Raw genomic sequence first — 23,997 nt, forward strand, 5'->3', positions numbered from 1 at the left:
AATTCACAAAAAACAAATAGATAATAAATTCTTTATACGCTTTAAAACTCAACCTTGAGAGACAAAAGAGATAACCAATTCTCAATTTACCCTAAAAATCTAATTGAGAAAGAAAAAAGCAGAGAAAATTGAGAGAAAAAAGAGAACCGAGGTTTCTCTTGATGGGAGGATAAAGTACAGGAAATGCAGTAAATGTGTGCGTCGAGTGCTTGAGTGCTGGGTAATGATGATGAATACAAGACATCGACTATGGTCCGAGTCCGGCTGATGAGCGGTCTCATTCATCACGTGGCTCACGGTGGAGGGGCGGCGGCAGTTTGTTTTGATTAGCCACATAATTAAAGTGGAATGACAGTCAATGAAGAAGCAAATTGAATGATAGTCTTGTGGTGATTGTAGATGACAAGTTGACTGAGTCTCTGGAGCGTTGATGGCGCTGAGAGAATGTTCTAGATTCAGGAGACGCCGTGGGGCTCCCGTCTCCTCACCCGTGACACTGATGGTATCACTGTCCAGGTTGATGGGGGGGCTGGGATCTTTTTTCTCCCTTGTCTTAATTGACTCATTTCTGCTCTCCTGATGCAAGACAGTACTTCCCTGATGCTCATCTCTCACTCTCGCATTCCTTCCCTTTTCTCACACCATAATATACATATACATGTTCTTATGTTTACTGTATGTTCTTTTCTGCTCTAGCTGTGAAAGAATTGCTCTATTGAGTCATGTTAATGAGTCAATGAAACCATTCCAAATTGGTTTAAATGACTTATTAGTGATTCAGTCGCAATATGAATGATTTTTTTAAAATCCTTTAATCCTTTTCAAGTAATCACACGTCATGGAAACTTGGTCAAATTCTGTAGGACGCTTGTAATTATTGCATATAGAAAAAAGGGCATAATAACTCAACCTATAGTGCTTACAGGGGGGAAAAGGAATTTAATGTTGAATGAATGAAATGTTCGAAATATAAAGTGCTTTAGATGGAACAGAATGAGAGAGCCACTCAGACTTTTATTGGGTGCTTCCCATTATGATCACGCTAATCTTTTGATCGAATCCAGACCAGGAATGCTCAGCTTATCTGTTGAGTTCATCCAGTTCTCACTGCAGTGGATTGAAGCTGCAGGATGTGCAATCCTAACATCATAAAGTGTAATGAGTTATTTTATGCAGTGTCTGATAAATGCTGCTGTGGGTTGGAGGGAGTGGATGATGATGATGATGATGGGAATGACATTCCGTGTCCTCTGAGAAGAAGGGAGTTCTAGTCCCTCCCTCACGGTAATGATTTTCACGCCGCTCATGGAGATGAGATTTTTGATTTAATGTTTATTTACTATTTCTGGACTTTATGATTGCTGTCTCACATCATGTTACTTATATTTTGTTTTGACTGTTGTCATAAATTTATTTGATGTGTTTTTGTGTCGATCCTGAAAGGTTTTTACATGTGACTTTATGGGTGTAAACAATCTGATTTGAAGAATACAGTGCTGCTGTTTTACACTAGTTTGGGGTTTGTACCATTTTATTTATATTCTGAAATAAATATCTTATGCTCAGCAAGGTTGGATTTATTTTATTTACCTATTTAATTCATTAATTAATTAAATAGAGTTAAACCAGCAAAACTGTGAAATACTTTTTCAATACAATTCTTTATTAATATATTGTATATATTAATTATTTTCCAGGCATTGACAGAATGTTATGGCTTTCCATGTTTTCACTGTTATATGATAGGGGCGCTATTACGCATCTTTTGAAAGATTACTTAATCTCCAGATCAAAACACATGCAAAGATAAAGATGATGCAGAATCAAGCGATATCATGCATATATAAAATAACACGATCATCAACATTAAACAGGATATAAATCAAAAACTGCCTGACATTACCAGATGAAATGTCGACCCAGGATGAGCTATAGGACTGTGAAGCTTTGGGGGTGTTGATAGACTCGATCTACTCCATATATGTTTTGATCATCATTTTGAATCCGATCCATATGTAGTCTGAACAACAACAAAATCTCAGCCGTTTTCTCAAAAAGTGCTGATAAAAAAAGAATGCATGAAGCTTGAATAAAATAGTCAGTTCTTTCTTTTAATATATTGCATGTTCAGATATTGATACGATAAAATATTCTAGGGGCCATGAAACTTTTGTGGAAAGGGCCAAAAGCGCTGGTGGTGGAAGAAGGGAATATATTGTTATAGAAGTGTATGCCAGTAAGTTAAATATATTGTATTCAGTATATGTGTATGGTATTTTAATATGCTTGTGTGTCATTTTAAAGCTTGAAAGCCCATGCGGACTATCTACCTCCATTGTATGGAGAGAAAAAAAACGCATGAACATTTTGCAAAACATCTCCTTTCATGTTCCACAGAACAAAGCTATATGGTTTTAGAAAGTCGTATTATAACCCTTTTCATTTTTGGGGGAGCTATCCCTTTAATTCTAGTCAAAACAATCAAAGATATTATTTTCTCTAGATTATATTGAGAAGATTTACTGTAAGGTTTTCAGTTCTCAGCCTGAAAGTGATTTACACATCCTTTAATTGCTGGCGATAACTAAACATTTCAGGCGCGTGGCACGTTTTGTTGAGTAACGGCTCGAGTTAATCTTTGGACCAGCCGCATCTTCCTCCATCAATTCAGCATTTAGAGCATCTTAATTGAAATGGCTGCTAATTTATTGAGTGAAAAGAGCCTCTTCTGTCTCATCTGCTTTTCACAGCTGTTTCTTACATGAGCGAGAAACCATGTTTACTGAGTGACAACCTGAATTAGCTTTATACTCCCTGAATATTTAGAATGTTTAATATAACATAAAAGTGCTATATGTGGAAAATTAATAGTTTTCCGAAACCTTATAGCTCCATCCTAAACCAAAAGACCGATATGTGTAAACGTCCGCCTCTGAAAACTCATGAGTTCAGCCAATTGAATTCACAACAGAGAATATTAACAAGGCACTGCGCAAACCCCCGTCAACGTTGTTAAATTCAATCTCTCATTCCCAGAGTGCCACAGGCCAGAGCAGATTTCTGTCTTGCCATCCCTGTGCGTGATCAGAAGTGGCCGCGGCATCACAGCGTGATCATTTACAGCGCGGCGAGTTTTACCGGCTGAAACTGACACACCGAGTGGAGAGCCCAGCAAACCCACAGTGCTCTGAAAATGAAGCGCTAAACATAAGATTGGAAGTTTAAAAAATGAGAGGATGAGGGAGACATCAGCTGCGGTGGCTGATGTCAGAGAAAGATCCTGTATTTCTGAAAGAAGCGAGAGTGAACAGGGGCCAGTTGCATAAAGAGCCATTATCTAGAAGTCTTCAGTGTATTACCCATGCACAAGAAGTGAGTCAAGGGGCATTTAGTCATATCACTTATTTATATCAAAATAGGCCAATCTATGTTTTTATGTAACTGATATATAATTTTTTTTTTTTTTTTTATAAAAACGAAATAGCCAAAATGATGATTCTTCTCAAACATACGGAAGCCCAGTAATGCTGTAGAATTGGGATAAAAAGAAAACAAGTCAAGAAAAACAATACACTTGCATGGAAGTTTCTAAATGTTTGAAACACAGAGTGGTTTATGGTTTATTCACAATATATTTATAATTATTTTCTAGTGATGTACAATAAAATAGCTAGTATAAAGAATATTTTAGAGCAACTAAGTGAATAAATAATTTTTAGTAAATTGATTTGAAATCTATTATGAATCTGTTTGTGCCAACACTTAATCAAAAATGTAATATGCATAACATTTTCTATATTGAGATGTTTTAGTGAAAATGTATGTAGGCAAACATGTCTGTTTATTATTTATTGTTATATTGGTGGATATGCAAACAACGGAAGAGTGGAGACATGTCTTTCGACATGTTTTAACTATATTTTAACTGTATTTTAATTCCTATATGATTTTTTTTTTTTTACTTGACAAAAAAGTTTTTTTTGGTTCCTTTGATTAAAAGGATTTCATTTTAGAGCAAATGCATAACTATCAATAGAATATCCTCAAAAGTCTGAGAAGTATTGAGATTTGAACAGTTGGCCTATTCCATATTAGCCTGCCCTCCTACGTACTTCCACTCAATTTTCATTTTCCTTAAGTACTATAACTGGGTTTGTGGTATATTCGCGGGTTTTCTATGGTCAAGTTTTTACCGGTCCAATCAGCGAACAAAGGGAGTGGCTGAGAACGATGAGGTTGAGGTTGTGCGCTAGTTTGAGTTGAAGTTTCGTCACGACCAAACGTTAGCGATTGGTTATGGTCCAGAGTGGCTCTGGGCAGATCCAATAGTTTTAAGCTTCAACAGAGTACCCGCCTGCAAGGAAGTTAACGCTTGTTAATGGAGAGAGGCCAGACTCTCTGTACAAATGAAATGTACGAGAGTCTTGTAGGACCAGGCTAATTCCATGTGACTTTCATAAGACAATCAATATGAAATGCCTGTACTTTTGCCTTCATCTCAAAACTATCAATCTACAAATTTTATGAATTGAAATTGACCCAATGATTATACTTTTTGTAGAATGTTTTACAGTATGATGAGGCATCTGAGCCGTGTCCAGAGCCGTCACCGCTCATGCTCAGCTTGTTGCTGATGAGCAGGATAATGGAATAAGCATGTAAGCGTGGACGCACATGTTTTATTCAAGGTTCTGGCCACCTATTTCTAAGATTCACAATGCTTTTCAGCACTATTCATTTCAGGCATGAAATGAATGCCTGAAATCTCCACTGTTTCAGACATTGTCTCCAATTTTCACTCCACTGAAATCAAATGTTTCAGGTTAATTTTTGGGGTGGGGGTTGGAGGCTTGGTTTTATGTTTAAAAATCATAAAACTTGCTTTCATTTATTCTTTTATTCTCGTTGAATAAATTTTAGGCAAATAACTCTTAAGTTGGACATTTACCTTGTCAAGCTCTCTCTGTCCCTCTCTTTCATTACTTCAAATTGATGATCATTTTCTTTGATTAAAGGGTTTGGTAAAACAATGGAGGTTGTGTGTGAGGAATGCTGATCTTTCTCAGATGGGATCATGTTTCTCTAGGTGGATTCTTTCTTGATTTGCTCAGGCAGTTAACTTAATCTTCTCTTTTGTTCTCCTGATTACGGCTACAGTCCACCATTTAACGTAGGCAACTAATTTGATCAAGGTATTATTAGGCACGTTCATAATCGATCACTGCACAATTGGCGTCGTTCATCCTAACTGGAATGTTGACGTCACTTGCATTATTAAACTCTTGTTTGTTGAGGCTACAGGGGGTTGAAAGACGAAAAATAAAACCATTAGCAGGGTGACAGTTTCACGCTCCCTGACATTTATACGGCAGCTTCCTGTTAAAACAGGATCTGCTTCACTCGGTGTCAGACTCTGCCACATTAAACCCATTAAAGGCTATGAAAATTAAAAGGCAACTTCACAATTCATTTCATTTGTTAATTAAACAATTATCACTTTTCTACATTTAGACCGGTCTATTGAATAATGTTCTATCAAAGAGTTATCAAAGTCATGTCCCCCAGGATGCACTTAAAGAAGGATGATTATATTCTCACAGAACTCGTCCTGTTCACAAAATGCAGTATATATTGCTATAGTAAAGTTTCAGGTTAAGTAAGTTATTTGTCAGATCACTGATGTTAGTGCTCAGTACTACTTTTAGTCTCAGGGCTGTTGGAGGAGCAGTCAGTGTTTAGTAATGGTAAATATTTGATGTGCTGTGCTGGGGGTGTTTCTGTGTAGGCAGTGTCTCCCTGTGGACAGTCTGATCAGTGCCACTCCAACAGCTGCTGCATGACCGACTGTGTGTATCAGAGAATATTATAGACACTTGGGAGTGTTTTCTCCAGAAAATCTATTTGTTTTATTTATATATATATATCACACACACACACACACACACACACACACACACACACACACACACACACACACACACACACACACACACACACACACACACACACACACACACACACACACACACACACTTCACAATATAAGCTCTTATTTGTAAACATTAACTAACATAAACTAACAATGAACAGTATATATTTTAAAAGCATTTTTTTACCTTTGTTAATGTCACTGAAAGTATACTTGTTCATTGTTTGTTCATGTTCACAGCCCATTAATGTTAACAAATACAACTTTTGATTTGATGTTGAAATTAACATTGACTAAGATTAATAGATGCTGTAGAAGTATTGTTCATTCTTAGTCCTTGTTAACGAATTGAAACCTTACTGTACAGTGTTACCGTAAATACGTTGGCATGTCCAGACAGCTCATTACCGCTGGTCTGCAGTCAACATAATAAATGTGTAACATTTTTCTTTTTCTTTATACAAGCGCCTCGTCCTCTGTCTTTCAAATGGTATGGTAGGCTTAAAGGCATAGTCTTGCGTCTTTGTGTTCCCTCATTAGCCTCGTGGTCCGTTGGGAGTGCTTTTTCCTGAACAGCTTGTTGTAGCAGGGTCCTCTTCCTGTACTAATCTCAAATGCAGACGGCCCTCGACTTTGCCTGTTTATTTATGATAATGCCCCTGTGTCTCAACAGGACTGCAAAGTTTTTTCTTCATCTATGCAGATTAGTGTTTTGGCAGTCGCGTCCCGCAATTACTCAACGTTAACATCAACGTGTTTCACCCTGCCACTAATTACCAGGTGGCTTGGGAAAACATTTGGATCTGGGCTTTTAGGGTAAGCATGTCTGACCTGATTTTTGAAATGCGTGTTCCACCTCACTTTTGTCCACCACATAACTCTACAGTTATATATATATATATTTAAATAAATTGATACTTTCATTCAGTTAGGATGCATGAAATTCATCAAAAGTGAGAGTAAAGTCATTTATCATGTTACAAAATATATCTATCTTTTAATTAAATGTTGAACTATTGAACTTTCTATAACTTTCTTTTATCAAAGAATCCTGAAATCCAGAAATCACGGTTTCAACCAAAATTATATTAAGCAGCGCACATTCAACATTGATAATGTGTCGTTTCTTTAGCAGCAAATCAGCATATTAGAATGATTTCTGAAGGATCAGGTGACACTGAAGACTGGAGTAATGATGCTGAAAATTTAGCTTCACCATCAAAGAAATAAATATTTTACAATTTATTAATATAGAAAACTGTTATTTATATTAAATTGTAATCATATATTATAAAATTACAGTTTTTGCTCACCAATCGCATATTTTCGAATGGTCTATGTATTATTCATCTTTACTACCATAATTATCTTTAAGATTGCAATAAAGGTGTTCGTCTAAAACGGTGTGACAGAATGACTTTCCATGTGTAACACAAGCCAGATGCCCCAATCACGCAACCTGACTCTCACTGCAATTGATACATTTCTGTTTCTAGACCTGCTGAACCGAGAGACACACCCAGAGACAATATGGAATTGAATTCACTGTCCCTCAAGAATGAATGTCATGTAGTACGGTCTTGTCAAGTATCACTGGGACTACAGTGATATGGCTGGAAGGCAAACTGTCTGGCTTATATGTGAAGTGTTTGGGGACCTCAGTGAAGAGTTATGATGTGAATATGCACAGGCAGTCTGTGAGAGAAGTTGCTGTTCTATTAGTGGCCTTGATCTTAACCTCTCTCTCTCTCTCTCTCTCTCTCTCTCTCTCTCTCTCTCTCTCTCTCTCTCTCTCTCTCTCTCTCTCTCTCTCTCTCTCTCTCTCTCTCTCTCTCTCTCTCTCTCTCTCTCTCTCTCTCTCTCTCTCTCTCGCGCGCGCTCTCTCTCACTCTCTCGCTCTCTCTCTCACTGATTCACTTCTCGCTCTGGATAGTATTGATTTTGATATTTAAAGGAGATATGGAAAAGAAGTTAACGAGAGAGACAGGAACAGGGTGATGTTGTTAGTGGTTAAATAGAGTGAACTTGACATTGCGGAACACAAGGCACAAAACATTAATATAGGAGATTTTAATGTAACCAGGCACCAGCCAGTCAGTATAACAAACAACTATGAGATTAAATATATCAGCTAAACAGCAGTAACATAAAACTGACTGAAATATAGTTGGTTAATGAATAATAGTTATAATGCATAGACTTATCAGCAGCATCTTAGATTTTTTCACAGCAACAAGTGCCCTGTCAAATAGAAAGGGGCTGTAATGGTTTAAGTGACTAGTATTTTGCTTTTCTGTTGTTGTGATGTTTAGGGACAGATACATTAATTAAATCAAAGTGTACGTGTGTTCTCTGAACAATGAAAGTAAATGTTGACCACTCTCTCTGGTGTCTGTTCACTTTCATTGTATGGGAAAGAGAAGCTTGGACATTCCACTAAACATCTTATTTTGTGTTACTCTCTGTTCAAACATAGTATATTGTGTCCCGTGATTATACTCATAAGAGATTAGTACTTGTATGTACACCTAATGCTTGTAGTTACAGTATCATATTGTTATATCTGATAAGGATCTAAACAGCCTCTGTTCTGTACTGATTATATTTAGTACATTTTGCACGATGCTAAATAGTCATAAACATAATAGATTTTCTTTTGAGTGTTCCAGCTCCTTTGAAAATCCCCCACACCTTTTTTCTTGCTCCTAATCCAGGTCCATGAATTATCATTAAGAAAACCCTAATCCCTTTTGAAAGAAGCATAAATTAATGCACTAACAACTGTGTCCATATTAAAGTAATTGCCATTTACTTAACAAATTGTCCAAGCACCAATAAGGATAAAAAAAGGATGATTCCTTACGAGAGCCTCAATCAACAAGGGAACCGTGACAGAACTCTGTCACCATGACAACAAGGGTTTGATCAGGTTGGGCCTGAGTGGGTGTGTTCGTTTTCGTTTTGTAATCTTTGACAACAAACATGCAAGCGGCAGCTAAGTGTGTGACGACGGAGAGAGAATCTCTTTCCAGTGAGTGCGTACAGTGCCGCCCCTGTGGACAGGGCAGAAGCAGGGCTTGCTTTAACCGCTTGAGCCCCACAGGACTCTGTCCTCCCTCCTGTTAGTTTTATTCACTCACAGCTGTGTGAAACCAGCCTGCCTGATAGAGGTAGGTAGAGGAGTTGAACCTCATGGCTGATTACGCTGAATTCTATTACCACTCATCCATGAAGCAAATTATAAGGACAACCCACCGGTCCTGCGCGCACCACTGACATCTCTTGCCTACCGGCTTGATTTAAACGAATATATAAAACATATATACTCAAAAGAAGCTTTTTCCACCTTTTGTGCAATGGAAAGTTTACATCAATTTTAAAGTGTATATATTTGTACATCAATACACATATAATCAAACATTTCATATATTAAATAAATAAATGTAGATATTTTATATATTTATTTATACATGTATATTTATGTAATAATATCTTAGATATTGTGTAAGTATAACATTATATATGTTTCTTAACCAGCATCAACCACTCAAAGAAGTAGATTTATGAATGTCACGTGTCAGATGTGTATTTTTCATGTTATGATGATTGACTGGCAATCAATAATAACTCGTCTCGTCAGTGTTGAGCCGGCTGTCTATTTTAAGTGTGAAAGATGGGACTAGCTGTCATGTCTGCTCATGCATGGCTTTATTTCATGTTTCAGACTATTCTACACACCCATCTTCCCTTCTACGTTGAATCAATACACTTATTTCTGTGTATACGACTGCCACGCTGCTTGTTACAATGTTACTGTTCGAGACATTTTTTGCAACTCTGATTTTTTAAATACCTTTAATTCTCTGGGGGGTTGTTCTTTTTTGAAGGTGCTAATTGCAGTCTGGCTTCAGCTTATACAAACAACCACATTTGTGTTGTGGTAAGTGATTTGTTTTGAAAGATTGAAAAAAAATGCAGGACCTGTTACAGACCCATGGAATTCTAGGACTCGAAAAGAGCCGTAAAATGGTCTAATAATGCCTTTTACAATCAGAATTTAAGGCTATTAAGAGCATGGTTATTGGCATTATTAAAAGCCGCTTTTGCTAGTTCATTGGTTTCTGCTTCACAAATCACAATCAGGATTTTAAGTGCAAAGGAAACGCAGTGTCTGTTTTAGAGGACACCGAGCACTGAGTAGTTGGCGGTGTGCTCGTAGAACACATGGCAACATTTAACCTCTCCCTAGATTCAGGTCAACCATTCCATGGTTTAACATGGAAAGCCTTACATGAGCTGTCATACCTAATCCATTCTGCTGAAGAAATCTGCCATTAAAGCCAGGCTATTTAGGAAAAACAAAAGCTTCTCATCTTCCTTTAAGAGATCAACTATCTGATGTCATGGCCAAAATATGTGCATTCCTAAAGAACTGAGTTCTGAAGTAATAAATGTAACAGCCAAAACAACTCTACTTTATCATTTTTTGTATTGTAATTTATTTTATGTATTATTTTATTGTTTTAATTTTTTACATTTTATTTTATACTTTAGCAGTTTCTATAAAAGATCAAGGATTTTTCAGTCATGGGGGCTGCCATGTTGGAATCACATGACCATTTTGTACTTCTCATTTGAGTGATTTAACCATTATTGGACTCTAGCTCATTTCTACAATGGCATTGGTAACTGAAAACTTGCTTTTGTGTCATGCTACAATACATACACTCTCCTTTCTTAGTTATTAATCGGATTAGCTCTTGTTAACCATATGCAGTGCTACAGTTGTGTTAGCTTCACAGTTAGGTTTTACATGTCAAAGTCTGCATGTGGCTTGGATTGGCTGTCCTCTCTGAGAGTTAACAGAAAAAATAAATGCTGAAAAATGAAATGGTTTCGTGCTGTGAGAAAAGCCTTTTGTTGACTCAGAAATGTCTTAGTGTACGTGAACACCTTAAAAAGGTTTTCTGCTGTAGAATTATTATTTGTGGTGCCTGAAATGGTTGAACAGAGTCTACATATATATATATATATATATATATATATATATATATATATATATATATATATATATATATATATATATATATATATATATATATATATATATATATATATATATATATATATATATATATATGTAAAATACAATCGTGTGTGTGTGTGTTTGTGCACGCTCCACTAATACGCCAGCAATCCAGTCAGCAAGTTAGCAGTCTCGGTTAACCCATTACGTGCTGTGACGGCTGAATTCACCTCACAACTTGCATCGAAAGTCATTACGTGCTTTGTTGATTCTTAAGTGCAAAGATAATTGCACCAAGTAGGATGAAAGTACTTTGATTATTGTCTGGCGGTTCCTCTGAATTCTAATAGATCTAATTTTGCCTTTCCAATCCATCATCTGAGCCTCATTTCTCTCCCAAATTAACTAAGCTTTAAATGCACCACGATGAATGAGCAGGTGCCTCCTTAAAAGTAATGATAGTGTAAAATGTAATAAGTTGTGTTAACGTGCCAAAGAAGCGTTAGCTCCGAAAATCCTTTGTGTTTTTCAGTGTATCTGTTGTTTCTCATTGCTACATCACTGTCACCTGCTGCAAGATCTTGCCTTTCTCCTGAGCGTTTATCTGGCTGCTCTCAAGCACAAGGTTGCAGGCAGAGTTTGGATAGAGGTTTCAGTGGAAGTGCCTGCCTGCCCTGTCATTGTTTAATCTGCTGATGCGATATCTTAATTAGTCCTTACTCTCATTCTCTCAGATGTGCGCTCTAGTTCATCGGGGACCCGGGCCCTAGAGTTGGCACAGTCCCTAACCACAACTGTCATCAAAAAAGACATGGAGGTCATCAAAACAAGCACAGAGCTTAATTATTTACTATGCCCATCTAAGAGCAATCGTAAAGGTGTTCAGAATATCTTAAGGTATAATGTATGTAAAGGAATATATTAATTAAATATAATATTCATTATTCCTGTGATGACAAAGCTGAATCTTCAGCATCATTACTCCAGTTTTCAGTGTCACATGATCCTTCAGACATTATTCTAATATGCTGATTTGGTGCTCAAGAAACATTTATTATCTAGCTTACTGCAATGTGCAACAAGTGTCTCATACCAGCCACTGAGCGAATGCACAGAGTAGCATTATAACATAACTTTTAACACACGCAAATGCATTTTAAGCATGATTGTTTTGACCAAGTAAAACAGCGCTACGTTACTCCAATTTTAATTCGGCAAATCAAGTGACCTGTAATAGTAGTAATTCAGCTTTTTGTGGCTGTTTTATTAGAATGAAATACAATAGTGTGAATTTAAGTGATCAAACGTAACTGTAACAATGTTCAGGGAAGGAGGCGGACATTAAATGTAACTTTAATTGTAAAATAAACAAGCAACAAAATGAAAGAAGCTGCAGCGGCCGACTGTGGCAAATAATCATAATAATAAACTAAAAATGTCCCACAGCTTTCGGCCTCGCCCTGCTTTATACCACAGTAATGTTAATAAAACTTTCATTCATTAGCATACCCATGAACATGATTTCTGCCCGTCAAATCGCTTTCTGTTGGCTGTGGAGGTGAAGATGACACCTCCCATGATTCCACTCTCTTTCATGGTGTTATCAAGATACACCTTTGTTATTGTTTTGAAAAAAATATCTATAATGGTGAAACTTACATACTGTGCCATATACTGTGCCATATTCATAAGTCATATTCAATCTGTATGTGAAATTAAAGTTGTCATATTTTTTTTTTTTTAAATGGATCCAAAATCAAATATTACACATATTTGCTTGACTTCATGGTGTTTGGTTACCAGACACTAAATAAACAATATTTGATGCGACCGGTTTCCATCAATTTCGTCATACAGAGCTATTGTATGGCTTCAGAAGACTTATTAATAAACAGGTAGATCACACATAAATAAATTAATAATAATACGGTAATAATAAAAAGCTTTAAAGCACATGGTCAATATGAACTGTTGTTGTTCATAACAACTTGAGACTTACAAGACTTATATATGTTTGTCTTATGGAGAAAAAAAAAGACAATGTTTTGAAAAGTAATTAATAACAGAATGTTCATTTTCAGGAGAATGATTCATTTAATCTCCCTTTGTTGACTGTGTTTTCAGCACAAAGAATAATATTTGTGTGAGAAAGTCTAGAAATAGCAATCATAGACTATATGCGAGTTCTGCCAAAGGAGCTCGCACATCTAAATAAGGTGTCTCGTCTCTTTGATGTGTGCACGTCCCTTTGGTGGTGCATCTTTTGCTACAAAGGGGCTGTAAGAACAGAAGCCGTGCTAGTCTCCCCCAAGCCGGCTGTTTGAAGGTGACGTTTGATGTACCTCACCAACGCCAGCTGCCATACCTGTCGCACGCTGTGGCGGTAAAGCAGGAGACGTGGGAATGGGGCTGTGCCGAACGAAAGATCTGTCCTGCCCCCGTAGAGCTTTAAAAAACGCAGCCCATCAAAGCGATGGACGGGAGGCCCTCCTGCCGAAGTTCTCACCCATGTTTTCACCCACCTCACTTTCTTTTTTTCTTCCAAAACCTCTCAGTTTGCTTTGGTTTCCATTTAGGTTAAATTCACACATCAAAGGATCAAATACTCAAATGTTAAATCGATCTCAGGCGATGTTTTCAGAGAGGCCGGATGGCTCGCATTATCATTGTGAGTATTAACAAAACATGTGGTTCAGGTTTCGCTCGAACTGTGCTGTTAACATATATGTTAAAAGCAGATATAATGCCTCGAGATAAACCGAGCGCAGTTCTAGGATGTTGAAACCGTATATCTTTTCTGGTCTCCGTCCTCCCCACAGAGTTTACAGCAAGAAAAGGAGAGGAAGTCGGCCCTCCGAGCGTAGCACCGGGAGACCCTGCTTTCCATTATTAATGGCTGTTGACGGTAGCCCATGGGCGGTGGCTTGTGTCCGTTGGAATAAGATAAGTCCCCGCTGCCCGCACCTCTGTCCTCATGGCGGCCGCCGCATATAAAACAGTCTCTCGGCTCGCTTGATTAGAACAAGGCACTGAAAAGAAGAAATGCTTGAGAGGTCAGTCGAATAAAGTGAGCAAAAAGGCATCCATATTCAGAGCCCTTGCCGTACGCTCTCCCTGGGCCCATTCTCTTATGTAAGTGCCCTTGACAGACTCATTGTGAAGTGATTGTATGCATTATTCCCGTTGATTGAGTTGAGGTGCGGGGCAGACACATCTTCCTGAGGGTGATTGCTCACCACACCTAGTGAGCCTTTCCTTTTTTCAGTGTTCTTATCTGCTCTTGCCGTAAAAAGAACCCTTGACGGCTGAACGAAGAGACGCTTTTTCCCTCCTTTCCATTCTTACTACTTTCAGCATTGACAAGTTTGAGATGACAGCGAGTTTCTCTCTTGCTCTGTATGTCTTCTAATTTTTTTTTATGTCTGTTTTTGTATGTCAATTATTTATTTATTACCAGCTATTTGGTGGTTGAAATCTATGCAAATTAAATTCCACACTGCTAAATAATAACAGAGCTGAGAAAAAAGGAGGAATGCCCCCTTTACACAAAAGATGTTATAAGAGAAGCTGTGTTCATTTGCATGATTGTTTGTATGCTTTATTTCAAATTCAAACAACGCCATCTACTTTACGCTACACTAATGCTCGGCGAGGGGGTCTGAACAATAGCTGCATGCACCATAGTATTATTCAGTATTAATATGCATGGTTCCATGTTACAAGTTACATTATCTGTGTGCATCGATTTGTGGCCGGCACATGAATAAAATAACAAGTATGAAACTACAGATGGGCAAGACGACAATAACAATTGTTATGGTTAAATGGACATCAATAATCAATAGATAAGATTTGCAAACGTTCAACGCTTTTGGGTTATTTTACGTATTACCCCAGAAAAGAACTCTTTTACGTTAGTGGCTCTAGTAATTTTTTTCAATTATTTATCTAAATTATGTTATTTCCATTCAATATTTTGTGGTCAGTAACATTTTTTTTTATGTTTTTGAATGAAGTCTATTTTTCAACAGTTTTTATAATTATCAATGTTGAAAACAGCTGCTTAATACTACAGTATAGTATAGTATATATATATATAGTTCAGGGTAAGAGGCAGAAATATGTTTGAGTCAATAATTCAGTTATTTATTTCTGCCTCTTACCCTGAACTTAAACCCTGTTACAAATAGAAACATCAATAGGGTTTTAGACTGAAAATGTGTGTGGTGTACTAATAAGTAAACTAAGCACCAGATTACTGCAATTCATGTAAACATGGTAATTGTTAATGGACAGAGATTCTGCAATTACTGTTGAACATGTACCTTCAGAGGGTTCACTCAGCGGTCAGCCCTCGCAACACAACAATAGAGAGAAACACTTCCCACAAACAGAAACAATCGCAGGTATCGCTCAGTCAGAATAATGGCTCTTTTTCCCCATCCTCACTGGTGTGTGCTGGTCAGTCTAACTGGCTAAATATCTTTATGAGGTGAATTATACGACCACCTCAGTGCCTCAAGTGGGAAATTACAGTAGATAAGTCAAATGGAAATGGTTGAGAAAAAAGACAGCCAGGGAAGCTCATCAGCTACGGGTTATGATTGCCAGTTTATCTCCAGGGCATATGGACTTCCTTACTAAAGCACAGTCTATGACCTGCCAGTAACCCTGAACACACACATAAACACACTTTTCTGTGAATTCAAAGGTCCACGTTTTTGCTCATTTGTATGGTTCCTTTTGCAAATATTTGACAATGGCAAAGGTTTTAACAATAATCGTGCTTTTCTAACCATGGTTAGATACTTGTCTGAAAGGGTCTATTTTGTCCAATGCTCCTCCAATTGCATTTGTATTCACACATATCTTCTCAAAGGTATGAGAACCAGTGAATCCTCATCTCAACTGAGAGAGCTGAGATAGTTAAGAGTGAAAATCTACATGGAGATAAAGGAAAAAATCACTTGTCAATCATTGTTGTTGTTGTTGTTGTTTTTAATGTCTCCTCCAAACATACATATTCTCCTGGGTGTTGTTTGTTTGCCAGGTGAATGCAAAGAATAAAAATAGACCATCATAAAAGCACCTTAGTGTACATTTGCATTTTTTTTTTCATTCTGGAGCTAGCCAAGCAAGAATAACGATAATCTTTTGTCAACATGCCCTTATTCATGCATAAGTAAATGTAATGATTGTTTTCATCTCGGCATTGTCTAATCTCATAGTCAAGACGATATTTTTTAGGCCACTGTTACGTTTCTGTCAGTCGTGTCTTGTTTTACACACCAGTAGATGAATGCTAATGCTGAATCAATACTTAATGCTTGGGGTTTTCCCAAGCAGATTTCCCAAACAAATATCATGCACAGGTTGTACAGCCATAGCTTTAGTTTCATGAATTTATAAATGGTCTGTTCTGGCCCTTCATCCTCTAATTGAAGGGTTGTTGCTCAAGTGGTCCGGAGGTTCATGTATTATGCATAGAAAACAACTGGGCGCAGGCTACATTATGGTCCCATCATGCTAGCAGGGTTTTGCTGGTATGGGGAGAGATGATATTTCATATAGTTACAGCCTCATTAAGGGGCCACACTTATGTCCAGAACACACACACACGCATACCCTGGACAGCATGCTGTTTAAGCAACACTGCTGATGTAGCCCTGACCCTAGAGATCACCACAGCGAGTATTGTCTCATTGTCATTATGTGATATAAGTGCTGTAAGCCTCAAAACAACATGTGGTACGCTGTTTTGACTATAGCTAAATAAATATGCCTGGATTTTGTCTCAGGAGAGTTTCCCAACGACCCAGCATTTTTCTGTAGGTAATCAACACACAAATATTGCATTGCTACGGTTGTCAAATTAAAGGCGCACATCTTATTAATCTTTAATACGCCATCAAGTGAGGTTAGCAAATTTTGTGCTTTAAGGTGACCGAATGAATAGCGTGATGGTTGTTTTTCTAATTTGCATCAGCATTATTTGTGTCCCCCTTAACACTGTCTGCATGTCTTCTTTAGAAGTGTCTCATTTTAAGAGAGAGAGAGAGAGAGAGAGAGAGAGAGAGAGAGAGAGAGACTATTGAAATGTGTCTGTCTGTGTAAACCCTGAAAGGCAGCTTGTCATTGGTGAACTGATATAAAAAAACTGGTGAGAACACATCAATAATTGACTGAGCTTTTATTCAGAAAGAACAGGATTATGTAATGAGAAAAGCTCTCAGGCTCCCCCTCACACTCCCAGCTCTCATTTGCCAAACCACTAAAGATAGAAATCTTTGACTGAATATTCCAAACACGCTCCTCGTTCTCGATCCTTTCTGTAAACTACATCTGTGTTCACACTATCTGTCTGTCTGTCCGTCCGTCCGTCCGTCGTTCTTTATATTGTACTATCTGGCTGCCTGGCTAAATTTAAGATTTTAATTGATTAAAATGTTCTTAGATTTAGATGTATTTAAAGCTACTTTTAGGGTGCACTTCTCTGTTTCTGTTTTCTCTAATTTGTCATTAGCAATCGGCCAGTATATTTAGATCAAATTAGAATAAGCAGGAAATGTCAGCTCATTCATCCCTGCACATTTACATCATGCCTGTAAGCTAAAAAAAGAAGGCCTGGCTATTATTATGGCAAGTGTTCTACCTACTCTACATGCTCAGACAACACACACACACACATATATGTGTGTGTAATTTCTACCACTGATGTCGATAGAGAGCCCAGAATTCGGTAGGGTTCTGTTCTGTAGTGTTTATTGTATTTTACAATTACTGTCACCCTTTTGTAATTTCCCCTTATTATAATACAGTTGTAAATTAACTAGCTTGTACTGTTGTGAGAGCTAAGGTTAACAATGTGTGCCATATTATTGTCTGTTCACACTGAAACCTAAAGTGATGTTTAACATGTCACAATAGCCGGCAATCAGAGCATTTTTAATATGTGGCCAGCATGGTTTGGACCAATGAGATTTCTGGATTGCCAGGGCTACTGACAAAACTACAACTGACAAAACATCCTATCGCTTGGGGTTGCTCCTTAACAAAAGTTCACATTTACCAGTTTTTCACATGGTTCTCAAAGGCATATGTTAATAGAATAAAATCATTTTCTCTGAATGATGTAGAGCACTCTGTAAAAATGGAGTGTTGCATGTCTGCTGTAAAATGCTGACTGTAAAGGAAGTGAGGGCTACAAAAGCAACGTGACCAGGCCCAGCGAAGCGACCTATTTATTGTTATGAATTGCCCTCTGACGCCCACCTTACAGGGCCTGGAGAAGTCAGGCTGGAAGGGCTACATTATTTCTCCCTCAGACTCATGTGCAGCTTCCTTAACTCCCCTGTCATCGCTGCAATGATTTAATTAAACCAGCCCGCTTCCCTCAGCCTTCTCGCCTCAGACCAGCCTCGCCACTGACTGACAACCCAACACATTACTATGCACAGGCTGCAGGAGGGCGGCTACCAGCAGATATGAATGTATGAATAGATAGGATAAAAGGATGGAGTAATTGATTTTCTATCTGCTCTTCCATTTCATTAACTGAATAAATGTACTCGATTTTGGGCAGTTTTTTTGGCTTGTTCAAATCAGTCCCATTGTTCCATTGTTGGTTCTTGTCATTGTTGGTTGACTCTTGTTTATGTAGCATGATAACGTTGCAGAAAAATAAGCTGTTTTGTACCCAGTAGGACTGGGAATGTGAAGATGTGTTCCCATGATCCTCAGCAGTTCTGAAACAGTTCTATTTGTCATTCTCTTGTACGACTTGCCTTTGAAGATCTGACAAGAAGCTTTGTTTTGTTTTGTTTGTCATGTGGGATTTGTCCTGGTGTTAAGCAGTGTCACAGTTTTAATTGGAAATTCATGTTATCTACGGTGGCATGTATTTACATTATGAATTATACACAGAGCTTTACATTTTGACAGTGTACAGACATAAACCGCTCTACTTTTTCTTTTCTTCTTCTTCTCCCAGATGTGATCCATACTGTCGGCCCAATCGCCAGAGGAAATCTGGGCCAGTCCCAAAAAGATGACCTTGAATCATGCTACAAAACCTCCCTCAAGCTGATGAAGGACAATAACTTGAGATCTGTGGTGAGTTGAGCCTTTGAGACAGATTTTAGAAGCAGTCCAGTATGACGGAGTTGACGTTTCGTAAGACTGTTTTGAAATTGTGAAGTGAGCAATAATACTTTTCAAGATGACTGTACAATGATGGTGTTGCTGTTAGACACACTCCATTGTTTGCACATTTGTTTTTGATGGATGGATGGTTGCAACAACCTATGTTGCTCTTTTTTCAGTAGGGCACAAGGGGGGGAATCAGATAAAGAGACAAACAGGCATTATTTTCTGTTGGTTTCCACATGGGCTCTAGTGAATGCCCTGTTGTGACACCCTCAGTGACTACAGTTGCTCTTGCTGCTGTTGTTGTTGCAGCAGCATAAATTCTCACATTTTGCATCATGAATTAGATAAAGCCAGATTATGAACCTATTTCACGCTTGAGCATTTTTTTTTACATGCTTTTTGTTTTGTTTTAGTCAAAGTATTTTTCTTTTGATGAAAATATTTCTTATGTGTTACATTTTTCATAATTTTTTATTCATTAAAATCTGCATGAAATGGATATTCACCCTATCTATTTTCTAAATGCATTTTATTATCTTATTGTGAACTATTCATCCATACATGTTTTTTGTTGTGTTTTTTTATGACATAATTTAATCTTCCAGTAAAACGTCAGACTTCTCTCTGGTGACACATGCTGGACTTTTCCAGTCATTTAGTCCAGATAAACCACCTTTTTTTCCATCAACATCCAGATAGAACCAAGTCCCTCTCCTACATTTCTTTATTTTTATTTTTGATAGTCCGTTGTACTGTACTGTATGCAACAATACAGAAAAAAATATATGTTGCTACTTTTAATTTTAGCCAGTTTTATTCTAAAATGGAAAAGGCATACTTTAACTAAACTAAACTTAAAGCTAGGGTAGGTAATCCTGTTCAGAAACATTTTTTTTTTATACTGGGTGAAATGGTCCTTCCATTCTGATAGTAGTCAATACATTATGTGTTCAGAAAAAAATCTGACCTCTGTAGCAGCTGTAGGACAGTAAAAACTCTGACCAATTACTGCCATTCGGTGCGAATGTAAAGAACCAATCAGATGCCTTCATGTCTCGTGCCCGAGCACCACTGCGTGCGCAGCTATAGTAAATGCTCATCGCGTCATTGGGCCATAGACGGAGGAACTAGGGGTGCGCATTTTCTGAATGCTGTATGATATAGCCTAGCGTTTTGTAATAAAGGCTTGATTTATTCATTTATTTCGTTTCATTTTCTTAACAATTAAGATGCTGCAGCATGTGTTTATCCAGTCTAATCGAAGTGTACGTCTCTCCCCGGACTTTACCAACAAAAACCCCGCCCCCTCTCAGCAAATACATAAAACTGACATTACTGAGCTATATGCGTTTAAAAGTAGCCTATTAAAATGCACAATGGCATTGCTCAGTTCAATGTGTTGGGAAATCGGGCATTTTGTCCCGCGTCAGCTTTTATTCAAAAGTTAACGCGCTCAACATTCAGGTAAATAAGGATTTCCCACTTTCATCTCTGCAGACTGAGCTCGTGCGTCATCCTCGCGCAGTTATTCAGACAATAAAGTGTAGACCTATGTATTTCATAGAACATTGTGTCTAGTACTATATAAATTACAAAGGTAAACGACCCGACCGACTGCGACCCAAATATCATTAAAAATATTTTTGTATGACTCGTAACCGCGGGTGACCACAGGCACCCGCTCATTTTGGATCAACCCGCGCATCACTGGACATGCAGCTGACTCCAAATCCATTAATCGCGATTAATCGAAATCCAAAATAAAAGTTTGTGTTTACATAATATATGTGTGTGTATTGTGTATAATTATTTTGTATATATAAATACACACACATGCATGTATATATTTGAGAAATATTTGCATTTATATACTGCATATATATTTTTATATGATTTATATTATATATACATATAACTATTTTATATATAAATAACACATTTTTATTAAATATATACATGCATGTGTGTGTATTTATATATACAAAATAATTATACACAGTACACACACATATATTATGTAAACACAAACTTTTATTTTGGATTTCGATTAATCGCGATTAATCGTTACAGCCCTATTACCGACCCTAGCTTTAACTAAATGTTAAAAAGACGTGCTCTCTGAGAGATGGTGTTCTCTGCATGCGTAACGCCGGCTGGCGAGTTCTTTTTCGCGGATTATAGTGCTTTAACGGTCAAGAACACACAAAATAATGTAAAAATTGGTGAGTATCCTCGTAAATACAGTTGGTTATGTCTTACATATACTGTACATAAACAGTTGAGAAAGAAAAAATATGTAACTGTAAAATGGATCCATGCGCTAGCTCTTACAACAGCAGCCTAATTTGCGTCTGCCATTAATGTTGATAAAACGACAAAAGATAGCTTTAATTGTAAGGAATTAAGATTAATAGCCAATGTATTTAATTTACTTAATTTAACTTTCACCGGATATTTTCAAAACAGCATTAACTGGGCGCACAGCAGACGAGAAGCGCAGCGGACATCTCACAGGCAGGCTTATCGTACAACTGTCGTGTCATTCTGTACTCGCGTTCTCAAGTTCCAGGCGGCAGACCAAAACTAAATCTAATCACAATACAAGCTAAAGTTCACTTCAAGAATGAACAAAGTGGCATCAATAAGTTTGAACTGAGGTATGTGAAAAAAATAGCGCAAACAGAAAGAGAAAACTCAATCTATATAACAATATTGACTCAAGCCACAAAAACAAACCTGGTGCAAAAAATAATAATATATATAATACACAATGTCCTTGGGTGAAGTCAGTACTAACATATTTGTCCTAAACCGTTGTATTTCAATGGACAACTATGTGAGTGACTCTGTGGTGCTGCAGCCGGAGTCGTAGTTGGGCGTTTTTGTCTAATGGTTGAGGCTCCTTTTAGGGGAAGGGCTCTGATAGCGATGCCATGCAAAGTGACAGAACATAATTTATGAATCATAACCCGCCAAATTGGCTAGTGTGTTGATATGCGTCACCCGGCACAGTGGATTTTTTGTGTTCTTAGAGAATCATAAAGGCTTTGGTTTGCGTGCTAGCTTTTAAAGAACCATGCATATACTGTATTTTGTATAGCCATAAAAACAGCTTGAATGGATAAGGCTCATATTTTCCGTATGACAATTATATTCAGATTGTTTCTCCGCTCTGTAAATTACCAGACAACCTCAGGCTTTAATGAAGCTGGCCAAAAACCAGCAGCTTTGGACCAGGAAGATGTAGAGTCTGATCGTGCACTGCTCCAGCTGCTGACCCTATCTCCACCATCTGGTGCGCATGAGTTATGGATCTGTTTTAATCCATGGTGGCCACAACCAGAGGGGCCGTGCACAAGGCAGACCAATCAGCTCCTCCATCCAGACCAGCAGAGGCCCCTGAGAGGATCTCGCACAATTAGCCATGATGAGACAGTCTTTGCGGGACAAATCGCTAACTTCGGCACTTGATGGACCACTTTAATCACACTGTGAGGATGGAGAGGTCTGCTGTCCTCATCGTTACAAGGGTGGAATCGTGCAGTTAAGGTTGCACAAATTCACTTTTGGCTGCGAGAAATCCACATGGCTGCCACGAGTGACTGGGAGTTAAATGCTAATTAGCAATTCTGTTTACACTGTGTTATCTTATGGCGTACACAGACCTTCACTGCTGCAGCCCACATAGAAGGTCATGAATGAGTCTGGGGTTTGGGATATATATCTGTTTACTCCCAAAGCATATCCCAGAGATTCTTACAGGAATCATTATGTAGAATAAGAGAAGCCAGGAAAGGTTTTGTGCATCCTTCGCTCTATATTTCTTTCCCTAAGCAGTACTTTTAGTACCCGCTCTCTTACATGCACATTCCACACATGCATTTAGCTTCCCTTCTCTATTTATTTATTCAATAATTCACATTTTGACGTTAAACAGGGCTCTGGTTTTACTCTGAGGCAGGTCCGGTTCGGTGGGACATGTTTAGACAGCTGCTACAGATTATTGTGGACATTCAGAGAAAAATCTGCTGCCCATTTTGATTGACTGATGTCTGTCCGGTGAGTTTTGCTAGCGGTTATGCTCGAGTACTTTAGTGTATGCACATTTACCATTAGATGCATTCAGTGAAATTATAAAAATTCCCCTATTTTTCTGGTCTGTGTCAGCGGCTGATTTATAGCCGAGGTTCCAGACCACTTGCCTGGTAGATTAGTGCTAAACTCGTTGGTGAATCTGTCACTTAGAAAGTCAGAGTGGATGTTTCTAGAAAACAAGGACTAGTTCCCCTAGTGGAATGCCCGAGCATTGCAATGAGATTTGAGACGTGAGGAAATTTTTTTTTAAAAATAAACGTGCAAAAAAAGATGGGAATTGGATGAGCTCTTGAGCTAATCCTTGTTCTTGAGAGCCCAAAGACAGCCCCTGAGGCAGAGAGAGATCTGAACATGTGCTACGGCCCACATGTGCTGCGCAGACAAATTCCCCTTGATTATCTCAAGAGATAGGGACCCGTGAACATATTTTTAGACAGGAGGAATCCAGTGCTGAAATGTTAGTATGAGTACCCTCGCTTCCCCAACCCCCCTTTTGCTGGTTACATGAGTGCAAGTTAGCTGTAAAAAATAATATAAACATGATTGTTTTTGTGAATTACAGTTAAACTGTAATACAGTGTACTGTATTATTATTAGGCACCAAATGCTGTACCTCTAATTAAAATACCTTACTTTTTATTTTCTTTATCATTGATTGTATAGCATTTATATCACCATGAAAATCTTTAGACATGTGTTATCTACAGGAAAGGTTAGAAGGTAAGCATTGATGCGCTTGTCGCTTGCCAATAAACGCTCCCACAGATTGGGATGAGTAATGTTTTACTGGAAGAGATAG

At 37.9% G+C, this 23,997-nt stretch overlaps 1 protein-coding gene across 1 annotated transcript in view; it reads left to right on the forward strand.

Moving 5' to 3' along the window:
• Window positions 1–23,997, forward strand: part of macrod2 (mono-ADP ribosylhydrolase 2) — a 531,158-nt gene that overhangs the window by 343,098 nt on the left and 164,063 nt on the right. The window contains exon 6 of the mRNA XM_079635368.1: window positions 18,946–19,067. Coding sequence (XP_079491494.1) covers window positions 18,946–19,067 — 122 coding nt within the window. The remainder of the gene's footprint in view (window positions 1–18,945; window positions 19,068–23,997) is intronic.

This window comes from Phoxinus phoxinus (assembly GCF_949152265.1).
Source record: "Phoxinus phoxinus genome assembly, chromosome: 14".
NCBI lineage: Eukaryota > Metazoa > Chordata > Actinopteri > Cypriniformes > Leuciscidae > Phoxinus > Phoxinus phoxinus.